Source organism: Anguilla rostrata, chromosome 3 (assembly GCF_018555375.3).
Source record: "Anguilla rostrata isolate EN2019 chromosome 3, ASM1855537v3, whole genome shotgun sequence".
Classification (NCBI taxonomy): Eukaryota; Metazoa; Chordata; class Actinopteri; order Anguilliformes; family Anguillidae; genus Anguilla; species Anguilla rostrata.
In genome coordinates this window covers 61,722,074-61,734,670 of record NC_057935.1, presented here as the reverse complement: position 1 = coordinate 61,734,670, position 12,597 = coordinate 61,722,074, and the positions used below count along the sequence as shown (strand labels likewise).

Sequence of the window (12,597 nt, the reverse complement as noted above, 5' to 3'; positions counted from 1 at the left end):
ACATCCCAACAAACACACGGCAACACACACAGTATGCACACAAACTCACTCACTTAGAAAATATAAAACTTTAACAGTCAGCACTGCGTAATGCTAACCGCACATCAGAATGTGCTTCACAGTTCCACACACATTTAAGACATTCCAGGATACTCCACAAACTCGATGGGGGAACCTTTCAGAATGTCCATGCCTTTCGTTTCTACTAAAGAGGACATCTCATAGTACTTGTTCCTCTCTGTTGGGGAAGGAGAGAGAAAGAGAAATAATATGCATTTTCAGATACACACAGTATGACAGGACAACATAAAATCATTTTCCTTCAACAATGACAGACCCTGAGAGTTATTTTTGATATGATCTTGCATCGTATGAATATTTCTCCATGGTCCCTGATAAATATCACCCTTAATGCAAAGTGACTCAAATGTCATTCTAAAGAGAAGATGTGAAAATATGGAGGTAGACACAGGTCATTAGGTTTAACGGCAGGCTTTTATTTAATTACTCAGAAATGCTGTCATTCGTGGTTAATGATTATCAAATGCACGCATGCATACACATAAAAATACTCTCCTTGCGAAACTCATACATGCATGCAGACATAACGACCACGCACGCAGGCACACAGCACGCACCACTAGCACACACACAACACACACACACACAAACACCACACCAACCACAACACAACACGACACACACACACACACACACACACACACACACACACACACCAGTCAGGGGCAAGGTGATGTATAGTTTGGGGGTACACAGTTAAGTTACTCACTGCGGGACACCTCGAAGCTCTTGAATTTGACGGGCTCAACGTAGTTCACCAGGTAGGACATCTCCTCAGTGGCGTTCACCTCACTGCTAGCTGTGCCCTGAGATGGATTCATAGCTTTGTTACAGATACAACATCGTCTTACCGCGGCGGCATCTCCAGTGTATCAGAACCTTCTAGGCTTTGGTGATATTTACAATAGCATACAGTACCGATCAAAAGTTTTAACCCCAATTTTCAAGCAATCACTGATAAAATTATCCAAATCTGAGATTCATAGTAAATAGTTTTTGCAGTAATACCTGCTGAGCATGTTCATGCAATTTTTTTCTACAAGGGCAGTCATGTGGTTCAGAAAGTCCACACCCAACACTGCTGTAGAAGTTCCCACAGATGTCGCCTCTCCTTGACCTTTCTGTCTAATTCAGCCCAAACGAGCTCTACTTTACTTCTCTTGTTGCAAAATAGAAGTAATTTGTTCACCTGTTTAATTAGCAAAACATTACTTTTTCATGAAGACCAAGGCTTTTTTATGAGGTCACTATACTGTGAAGTAAAAGATTCTTTTTAACTTCTGACTGTTCATTTCTTACCTTGAGCCACTTGAAACCATTTACAGTAGCTAAAGTGCTTAAAGTTCACTAAAAACAGAGCACTAAAACCAAAGTAAAGTGTACTACAGCTTTTGCCTGGAAGTGTAAATCCCTGTTAGCAAAAACCCTTCTCAACTGCAAAGCAGAGACACTAGAAAGAGGGCCAACCTCATCACTGTTGGGCTTCTTGGGTTCTGTCACTGGCTCTTCCTCTTCCTCATCCTCGCTCTCACCATCCCCTCGATCTGCAAATGAAATGGAAGGGCATGTCGTCTTTTTCGGAAAACAGCCTGGAAATCCTTCAGGAAATCCTTCCCCCCCCCCTTCACTCCTCATTACAGAGCACAAGATGCACTGCTACTGACCGATAGACTTGCGAGGTCCATCTTTGAACATCCTTTCCGTCAGCTTATCCTCCCCATTAGACATCACCTGGCCCATCTCCCCATCATTCAGTGGGCAATCTGGGAACAACACCACAGAGTATGCATTATTCAAACAATGAAAGAGCTTTGTCTAACTGCTTTACCACACTCTCCACACAGCTACACACACACACACACACTACATAAGCCATGAGCTAAACTTTGTGCTGTATGTTCACAATTTTTTATAATCAAATTTGGCCCATTTTCACGAAATCTCATGCAACAAGGAAAGGTGGTTATGGCCATGTAAAGTAATTATGTGACTGGTCCAGAGGTGTTTTTCCCTGAGAAACAGGCGTGAATGGAGCTCCATCCTTTCATTTCCATTTTTTACAGAAAAACTGTGACACACACAAGCTGATTCCAGGGCCTATTACTTCCAAAAATCAACTGGATTTAGACCTTTTTCTGGCACATGTTCACCCCTCTCCTCCAGTGTGCCTAAGGCTGGAAACTCCACTTGAATTTTCTTGTGTAGGCCACGTGAAGTGGTCGCGCCCCGGGGGCGACATTGTTCACATACTCGCCGGCCTACATTTTGTCTGACTGGAAGTTTAAAAGGTTTATCCACTAGAGGCAGATCTCTTCAAACGATTCCGCCATCCTTCCTGGCTTTCCAGCATCCGTCACGTCACTAGGCATAAAATGCACACTGCCCCAGCGGTTTACGTGGGTACTGCTCCTTGCAGATGTGTAGCATTCATTTTTTAGGACGGGCACCAAGAACGCGCTGAACGATGGCAGGATCTTGCACACGCGCTCGCGCTATTTAAATCAAGTATGTTTCCAGCCTAATCAACAATTACATGCGCAAGTACCATTTAGCATTGTGCGCGTAGGTGTGTGCACACACGTGTGTGTGTAAGTGTGTGCGTGTGCCGCGCGTGAGCACAGAAATACTGCTGATATTTCAGCCGTCATAATGAGTCACCGTTATTCGGGGAGGCGTGCTCAGCGGTGTCGCCCCCGTCGACCGTCCTGCGCCTGGCACTGCCCGCGCCGGACGCCCGGTGCTGATGCTTCTTCTTGTTCTTAATGAGGATCTTGCCCAGCAGGTCCTGAGGCGAGGGCAGAGGGTGGCCTGGCACCAGCTACGGCGGGCGAGACAGACGAGAGGGAGGCAGGGCATCATAAGAGGGGGCAGAGAACAGTGTGGGATGCCGCAGTGCCACACCTGTACGTCACACCTGCACGTCATTTCACAAGTGTGAGAAATCTAACACACGACTGCAGGGTGAGTGGTGCGTGGATGAGGAAAAATAAGTGGTCATTATTTTGTGACATAAATGAGACCACTCAGTATCTCAGAAAATGATGTATCAAAATGGTATAAGGTATAAACCATGTAAAAGGGGATTAGCGACATACGGTAAATCATGTAAAAAAGGGGTTAGTGGTATAAACCATGCAAAAAGGGGGGTTAGAGGTATAAACCATGTAAAAAGACGGGGAGAGGTCAGTCAGTCTTACTGGGAACTTCTCCAAAGGCTCAATGAGCAGGGCATCTCCAAATATGGTGCGGCAGTATTCCGCCATCTTTGCCTGCTGCTTGGCACTATGGGATAGAAAGATAGAAAGAGGGAGAGAGAGAGAGAGGGAGAGAGAGACTTTATATGTTAGAGATATCTTAGGATTTATATATCATCTATCAGCATCATCCTTCAATTCATAGTGCTGCAGCACTGGAGTGTGAAATAAAGAGATGATCTGCACTGCCACATGAGATCTGACAGGACCACACCAAATCCCACAGAGCGACAGACAGAACAGCGAGGGGAAAAAGTAGAAGAAGTGAAAGTGAAAGAAAGGGCAGGGATGAGAAGTGAAATCCATTTTAAGGAGAAAGGACAGATCCCCGCTGAGATGCACACACGCGCATCACACCGCCTCCTTCCTCTCCCACACGCTGCACCTTTTCCCAGTGCACCTTTGTCCCAGTTCCTGTACTCACGAGTCCACGTGGTTCTCGAAGGAGAGGATGAGAGGGTACGGCGAAGTCTTGAAGGCGCTCTCCGCGATGGCCTCGATCACCTCCTGCCAATGGGGACCATGGAGACGCAGCGTCAGGGTCACAGCTCAGAAAGCGCGGCGCTAACATTAAGAGCAATGCATCATGGGAAACCCCGTTTACAGAAAAGGGAGGCTCAGGGTAGCCATGCAGTTGCCGTGAGTTTCACTGATAAGGCGTAGGCGGGGGGGGTGGGGGGGCAGGTGGTTTACAGGTGGACAGATGGACTGGGGCTATGGGGGAGGAGGGGGGAGGGGGGGGCTGTTCAGCACCTTGAAGGGGATTTCCGTCGTCATGGTGAAGCCGTGGGTGATGTAGGGCTCCTCCTCCGGGGGGCGGCCCTTCCAGCAGTCCAGCTCTATGCAGCGGCAGCCCGTCAGCAGCACCTGCCTGTACATCTCCACCGACGACAGCCCTGTCAACTGCCCCACTGGGGGGGCAACAGGGACACCAGGTCAGTTTCAGCCAATCCTGTCCTCAGCCACAGATACAGAACCACTAGGATCCCTCGCTACAGCACTCTGTCCCGTGTGTTCCATTGTCCCCTGGTCCCCTGTGCTGTGCGCACACACACGGACAACCTGTTGCCATGGAGCCCTTAATTAAAACCACAAGTGCCTTGTAAAACTGATTAAGAAGACTGCTCCTATTCGCATCCAGTCCCATGGCTGGCAGAGTCAGCCTTTCTCTCTGGGTGCTTGATCTAATTCGCTATCTTTTGAAACAAAGTTCTGAGTAGGTAGCACATTACGTCCTCTGAGAGAGTATAAGAGTGGAGGCCCCACCAGGACCAAAGAAGAGCGATAATAACCACAAAGACATGATGTACATTTAATTCATTAGTGTAAATGGAATAGCTTGAATAAGCTAATACAATGTCATCTTTCATTATTGATAATGCTGAAGAGACCTGCTGGGAGGCAGGAAGCATGCGGTGGATTTCGACGCACTATAATCCCGGAAGGCAGCTCAGTGGGATTACAGTAGCACCGGCTTGCAGTACACACGATGATCATCAAGTCTACGTCACCAATAATCTGGTAGCTAAAGATTAAATTGAAATATTTTATGTTACGGTATATTACAAATGATGCTACAAGCACTGAATATAACGGACAAAGACACTACCGGCGATCCAAAAAAGGAAGACATGAATGGAACACACTTCATGTGATGGAATGCTAGATAGCTGCTTCACATCCGTGCAATGCTGGCACTGCCCCCGCTCAGGCAAGTGGCCACCACGGAATCAGGGATGAGCGAAAGGAAAGAGAGCCTCAGTACCTGTGAGGTACGTGTTGTGTGAGGAGTTGATGAAGTAGTGTGAGAGGGGCTGGGTCATGTCATCAATGATATCCAGCCTCTCTGGGGGAACGATGGAGTTGTCCTCTCCTTCCAGATACCGACTGAAGCACAACAGAGGGATCTGGTCTGTAGAGAGAGGGAGAGAGGCCACGTGTTATATTACCTGTCTTTCTTACCTTAAACCCATTTTTATTATTTATTTTCTCCAATGTACGTGGTCTTTGAGAGAGAAAGAGAGACAGAGAGAGGACAGCGAAAGACGGAACTGTGAGGAAGAGGGTGAAGGAGAGAGCAGAAGCCGCAGAGAACGACAGCAGCACGGAGAAAGTGAGGAGAGGGAAAGGTCGAGAGGAAGGAGAGAGGGCGGAAAGGAAGCAGCGGACAGAGGCGAAGAAGACGAGGGCGAGCGCGCGGAGGACGAGGGGAGCGAGCGGGCGGGCGAGAGGCGGGGCCCCACCTCTCTCCAGCGGGGCGGCGTTGGGCTCGTAGTGCTCCATCAGCTGGCGCACCTGGTCCTTCTTCAGCGGCGGGTACAGCACCTCGTTCAGCCGCGAGTCTCGCTGGCGCCGGTTGAGGAAGTCCAGCATCTGATCCAGAGACAGGAAGGGCTTCCCCTTGGACCCGCTGAGGGACGGGCAGACAGAGACGCAACACCGGCGTGAGCGGGCTAGAGAGAGAAGCGCAGCCACAGAAGTACGCAACCGAGAGACATTGTTCTACTGCGGTCGCTGTTATCGTATGAAAACTAGAGTGATTCCACACCGATTATCCACTTTCTGATTAGCATCCGTATGACTGCTTACAGAAGGGCGCCCCTTATCAGACCCCCCAAAGAAAACCAGGCCGTGTTTACAGTGTTGATGGAGTCAGCGAGGTTTGATAAACAGACAGTGCTACCGCCCCAATGCTGCACAGTTTCAACCGTCCTGCTGGCTCTGCGAAATTCTCACACAACTACTGAGTTGAAATATCATAGACAACTGAGATAACACTAAATTAATCCAATTCCAGTGGCACAACGTACGACTACACACGCTCCCCCTCGCCACTCAGATACCCGCGTTTGACGCATCCGATAACATTCTTACACATCTTTCTGAATAAAGACAGAGAAGGTGGCACATGCATATAATGCTTATAGAGCAGGCACATACTCCACATACACACAAGCAGCCAGCGCGAGTGGACACAGATTATACGCGTGGGTATTCGCACGCGTGCGGGCCGCACACGCCGCACACGCACGCACGCACGCCGCACGCGCGTGTCTGGCGGCAGCCCGTTCCCTCACTCACAGCTCCACAAAGATGCGCTCGATCTCGGGCCTCAGACACAGGGTGGTGAGAAAGGTCTGGAACTTCTCCCAGGTCAGGTCTTCCGGCTTGACCACCTCGGCCTGGGAACGGGCGGCAGGACAAAGGGACACAGAGTGGGAGAGGGAGGGAGACCAGCAAAAGGAGAGAGGGAGAAAAGGAGAGAATGGAAGAGAGAGAAAAAATGGAAGAGGAAAAGTGCGAAGGCAAAAAAACTGAGAGCCTGAGGGGCATGATGACAGCATGTTGGTCAAACAAAATCTAACACATTAACCACTGCCAGCGCAACCAACAGAGGAATTTAGATTTAAAATTATTTGCGTGTAAAGCTTTCAGCGTTCTTATTTAATATCCTCCTTGTTCACTCACAACGTACCAGCAGAGGGCGCCATACGATAACAAAAAACAAAGGAGCGAGCAAGTACTGAAAATGACTGAGCGGCCGTCCTGTTTCCCAGGTGATAGCGTATGTGTTCCAGGGCATGGAGAGTGGAGTTTGTATTTAGATAGGGGTGATTGTTCAGGAGAGGGAACTTTGACCCGCCTCTCCACAGGCAGGTCTGTTGAGCGCTACTTTTCTATGGATCCTGGAAGCGCTACCCACACACCGCAGAGCGCTTACAGATTATCTGCGGGTTATGGATTACCTTATTGGTGATTAGGCCACACTGTTCCAAGGCTGTCTCCACACGCTTCTTATCAGAGAACATCTTCAGGAAACTGAGAATGAGGGAGAAGAGAGAGAAATTGAAAGCATAGACAAGACGGATTGGGAATGAGAAATGAAAGAGAGAGAGAAAAAAAGAAGTGGTGCGTTATGTATAAGAACTGAGGCACAAATGCAGAAGTAGGGTGTCAGGTACGCTGACCCATCTCCGGGTACTCACTTCTTCACTGGAATTTTGTCTTGAACCAGCTGCAGCTTCAACTTGGTGTATCTGTGAGGAAATGGAAAGCCATTCAAATGGAAGTAACACGCTCCAGACACATGGCAAACACACACACACACCCACCACAAGTGCACAAACACACACACCTCACACATACGTGCACACACCCACACACCCCACACATACGCGCACACACACACACACACACCACACGCATGCACACACACACACACACACCATGCACGCACGCACACAAAAACACACACACACACAAACACAGACACACACACACACGCACACGCACACACACACACAGTTGCATGCAAATACCCACACCCTCACTTACGCTTTCAGAAGGAAGGTGACGCGGGAGGCATTCTGGGACAGGATGTTTGTGGCCAGTTTAAAAAGCTCCTCCGTCCAGACCTGGAAACACAAGCAGCCCCATGAAGTGATCACAACAGCCACGCTACGGCAGCTGCATAGAGCCCCTGCAGCCGCACTGACACACACACACACACACACATACACACACACGCATACGCACGCGCGCACGCACGCACGCACGCACGCACGCACGCACACATACGCGCACGCACGCACGCACGCACGCACGCACGCACGCACGCACGCACGCACGCACGCACGCACGCACGCACGCACGCACGCACGCACGCACGCACACACACAGAGGGAGTGTGTGCGCAGTTCATTTCCCTGAGACCCTGACAGCCCAGGCACGTGGGCCGGGTGGACCCTTCTGACTTCTTCCTGGCCCTTTTATTATTTAAGAAGTTCAGCAGAGCATTTATCAAACTACCACTTAAATGCTGTCATCTACAGTAAAAAAAAATCGTTTTTAAACAGGAAAAGGGGTGGAGGGAGAGAGAAGCAGAGAGAGCAAAGGAGAGAGAAAGTGGAAAAGAGAATAGTGTATGGGTGGGGGGGGGCATGGAAGGAGGGAGGGCGGTGGTTTGATGTTCAAGGGTACCTTAGCAGTGTCCTCCTGCAGGGCCTGGAAGTTGAGGAAGGAAACGTTGACCAGGTCACAGCCATAGACCACCGTGACCATGTGGGACTCGACGAACCCCCCGTCCCCCTTCCCGACCCCCACCACATCCCGCACCCGTGGGTCCTGAGGGGGAGGAACACAGATCTGCCATGTTACCACACTGAGATTCCCAAATTACATTACAATCCATCAAAATTCCACATTATCACGGCATGGGGAATAAAGAGACACAGTGCTGGACACTTGAGCACATTTTACACTACAACACATGAACCCTATTCCTAGAGAAAGAGAGCCAATACAACAAACACAGACCGGGAACAGATACCTGAAATGGTAAAAGGAACTCATATTTTGTCATAGACCTTGTTCAAAGAACAACCCAGGACAACAGAAAGGAATATTAGTTTACCAGGGAATACAATTTGTGCCAATTTGACGGATAACGAGGTGGGTCGGAGAGAGTTCGGGAAGATTACGCGGGGTAATAGAGAACATCCCTCTCCAGCCTAACCAGATCAGCGGCGAGGCTGATGTCTTCGGCCGCCGAGCGTCGATTTACGAGAACCGAGCGCGTTAACGCGGTCCCGGGTAGCGCGGGGGGCAGGGGGGGTCGATTTTGGCCGACGTCCGCGAGAGAGGACTTCACAGAGCAAGGGACTTCGCAAGAGCCGCCAGGGGAAAAAAAAAAAAAAAAAAAAGTCTGAATAATGCAACCGAAAAGCTGGGCACGGTTTAAACTTTCACGCGCTGTGACATTTGAGCGCTAACGCATCGCTCCTCAGCGGAGCGCAGCTCGCCCGGGGTAGAGAGAGAGGATCTTCAGCTGGCGCGGTCCTGCGCTTCGAGCGCGTTCCCCTCCCGCTCGTGTGAGCGGCTGGGCCGAGCGCCTGGGCGCTCCCCTTTGTTCGCAGACGCCCGGGGAAAAGGTCGCGCCCGGCAGCGAGGCGCCGGGAACGGGACCGAGCCGCGGCGAATCCAGACGTCTCGCAGTCTGCGACCCCCATCCCGCCGCTCCGGGGCTCCCAGAAAATTGACTGCCGCGCATTGTGCTCTGCTCGTCGTTTTTTTGGCAGCGCAAGCCCCCGTGTCATGAGGACAGGGCCGTTTTTGCTCTGAGAGGACTCCATTACCCAGGACTGCCTGCGCTGCTAATGCTTAACGCTCGGCTTGTTTAAGAGCCCGCGTTCCAGAGGGAGGAATGTGGCCGGAGAACCTCTTTCGGAGGACAACAGCAGCTTCCTGTGTGAGACCCAAACCCCAGGGCCTGCGCTGAGGGGGTGTAAGAGGGTAAAGGAGTGGGACGGCTACCTTCACTTTGCCGAGGCACACCTGGGAGGGGACGTAACCTCTGCTATCCTTAACTGTTGTCCCGGCAACCCCAACGTGGAGTCACATCTATATATCTGCAGCAGGCAATCATAATCCCCAGACGACTTCTGCTATATTATCGACAGAGGAAAATGACTGCCGTCGATGGGGTCCGACCTCTCCCCATCTGCCTCAGTCAGGTAACTCCGAGAACAGCCTGACCCCCCCCGACCACCATTTTACGACCGCGGACTGAGCGGGACGCCACCCGCTGACCCCAATAACGCAGCGTTGCGTCAGAGCTCCGGTTTCAGCAGCGTGGCCCTCCGCTCCTCCGCCTCCACGAGCTCTCACATCTCGGCCTCAATCTCAGGTCTGTGAATCTACGCCATTTTCTGAGGGCAAATGTTCTAAATGGGTTCAGAGAACAGGCCGACTGATAAAAGAACTATTTTCAGGAAATGAGCGGCGTTAAAACGTCCCGCGTCCCGCTTCTTTCTCGCGGACGCTGACGGGGCCGTCCCGCCATTAAGGTAACATTACCCTCGCCAGTTTCGCAAATTTCCCCGTCCTGGTGTCCCTGATCAGACTGATGTCCAGTATGTCCACCTCCTGAGAGAAAGAGAGAAAGAGAAAGAGAGAGAGAGAGAGAGTTTTGAGTTTCAACAAAACCTTTACTGTTCAATACAGCCAATCTGGTACCATCAGCCCTCGAGCCAGGCCCCAAGGCCCCCGATAGTAGAAAACAGATGCGATCAAATCACACACAGGAAAAACATCAAAACAAACAAGACAAACAAGACAAAAACAAAGGAACAAACAAACAGAACAAATCAAAGCAGAACTACGCGATACAACACAGTTACAAAACGGTCACATGACCATTCATCACTCAATCATCTTCAGAATGCTGGCAAACACTAGTTCTCCTGTCTCCAGAGGGGGAGAGGGAGGTAGATAGAGATAAAGAGAGAGAGAGGGAAGGAGGCAGCAAGGGAGGGAAGGAGAGAGAGAGAGGTGGGGAGGGAAGGAGGCAGCAAGAGAGAGAGAGAGAAAGAGATAATATTCTCAGCTTCACAAATAGCCCCATCATTCAAACCATTGCACTCCAGTTTTGTTGTTTTCAGCTTTTCTGTAAACTGTCACTTTATTTACCAACTGCTTTGTCAACACCATCATGTTATGACAACAAAGCATGTGGAAACTGATAAGCTGGGTGGTGGAGAAAGGGCCAGAAAGGGGGAAAATGTTAGAGCAAGAAAATCAGATATGGCTAAAATAAAAATAACTTCCTTGTTTTTCTGATGGCTATTTATAATTTTATTACCCAAAAGTACACTTTCATCTCATCTCTTCCAATACTCCATCTCCCGCCAAAATGCCCTCTGAGAGCAGTGGCCCAGTGACATCTGTGCTCTGGCTTATCGCTGACAATTCGATGCATAATACTGGGACAAATATTTAAAATTTGGGAGCTAAAAATACCGTCCTTGTTCACATCCCCCCACCAAAAGCCCCTCCCCCCATAGGGCTTCAGCAACAGTGAAGAGGGTGTTCCATTTCTTTGCAGCGTGGGTGGGTGGGTGGGGGGTCATAAATGCAATAGTAAACAATGATGACGCAAGATTGTAAATACTTCGCCTTGGAAACTGCAGCTTCAGCTCTATTTCTCAGTGGCGTTGTATACAATTGGTGGGAAAGATAACGACACTGGGAAGACCACCCCCCAAGGACTAAGCATGTCAAAGATCTCCTATTCCCTCTGAGGTCTATTTTCAGGCACAAATGCGCCGCAACGGGGGGCCACTGGGACCGTTTGCTGCTCAGAAAATTCTTTTCGAGTGATTTGGCAGTTTAATTTCATCCCCGAGGTCAGCCTTTCATTAAGAAATGTCAACTCTTCAGAGGACAGATGAATACAATTACCTGCCTGTCACTCACAAATGCCAGCATCCAATCAGAGGACATCCAGAGTAGATAAACTCCTCCCCTAAAAGACCTCTCTCTTTTTAAGTCTTCACAGAAGAGTTAATTCTCTCAGGAAATCGTACGAAAAGCACCATTACATAAGGCGGACAAGTGAACTATCAAAATTACACCAGCTGAAAAATACATTTATTCAACAATTTCGAAGCTCAGGAATGCACCCAAAACCTCAAAAAATACATTACCCATAAACCTTAGGTTCATGGTGCTCGGCTTCACATCTGAAACAGCCTCCGAACATCCTAAACCCCGTTTACATTGCTACGGTAGGTAATAACACACACCCAAGCAAAGTACACATAAAAACAACCATACACTGACCAAACCACCAAACATATTGATAATATACACTACCTCTCAAAAGTATGGGGTCACCCAGAAAATTTCATGTTTTCCATGAAAACTCACACTTTTATTCATCAAATGAGTTGCAAAATGAATAGAAAATATAGTCAAGACATTGACATGGTTATAAATAATGATTTTTACTTCAAACTTTGCTTTCATCAAAGAATCCTCCATTTGCAGCAATTACAGCCTTGCAGACCTTTGGCATTCCAGCTGTCAATTTGTTGAGGTAATCTGAAGAAATTTCACCCCATGCTTCCTGAATCACCTCCCACAAGTTGGATTGGCTTGATGGGCACTTCTTACGTACCATACGCTCAAGCTGCTCCCACAACAGCTCAATAGGGTTGAGACCTGGTGACTGCTCTGGCCACTCCATTATAGACAGAATACCAGCTGACTACTTCTTCCCTAAATAGTTCTTGCATAGTTTGGAGCTGTGCTTTGGGTCATCCTCTTGTCGCCTGCTCCAATCAAGCGCCGTCCACATGGTATGGCATGGCGTTGCAAAATGGAGTGATAGCCCTCCTTATTCAAGAGCCCTTTTTCCCTGTACAGATCTCCCACTCCCACTTTAATTGGCCAGTCTCAGATAGGGCTTCCTGGAGTCGCCTCT

General features: G+C 49.2%; 1 protein-coding gene across 1 annotated transcript in view; it reads right to left on the bottom strand.

Moving 5' to 3' along the window:
* The window catches only part of plcb3 (phospholipase C, beta 3 (phosphatidylinositol-specific)), a 50,725-nt gene that overhangs the window by 17,687 nt on the left and 20,441 nt on the right, over window positions 1–12,597 (bottom strand). The window contains exons 3-18 of the mRNA XM_064329117.1: window positions 10,191–10,259; window positions 8,316–8,459; window positions 7,671–7,750; window positions 7,322–7,372; window positions 7,082–7,154; window positions 6,417–6,517; window positions 5,579–5,745; window positions 5,101–5,247; window positions 4,089–4,246; window positions 3,760–3,842; window positions 3,279–3,363; window positions 2,740–2,899; window positions 1,746–1,844; window positions 1,549–1,625; window positions 791–887; window positions 154–238 (exon numbers count right to left, since the gene is read on the bottom strand). Of these exons, the coding sequence (XP_064185187.1) occupies window positions 154–238; window positions 791–887; window positions 1,549–1,625; window positions 1,746–1,844; window positions 2,740–2,899; window positions 3,279–3,363; window positions 3,760–3,842; window positions 4,089–4,246; window positions 5,101–5,247; window positions 5,579–5,745; window positions 6,417–6,517; window positions 7,082–7,154; window positions 7,322–7,372; window positions 7,671–7,750; window positions 8,316–8,459; window positions 10,191–10,259 (1,676 nt within the window). The remainder of the gene's footprint in view (window positions 1–153; window positions 239–790; window positions 888–1,548; window positions 1,626–1,745; window positions 1,845–2,739; window positions 2,900–3,278; window positions 3,364–3,759; window positions 3,843–4,088; window positions 4,247–5,100; window positions 5,248–5,578; window positions 5,746–6,416; window positions 6,518–7,081; window positions 7,155–7,321; window positions 7,373–7,670; window positions 7,751–8,315; window positions 8,460–10,190; window positions 10,260–12,597) is intronic.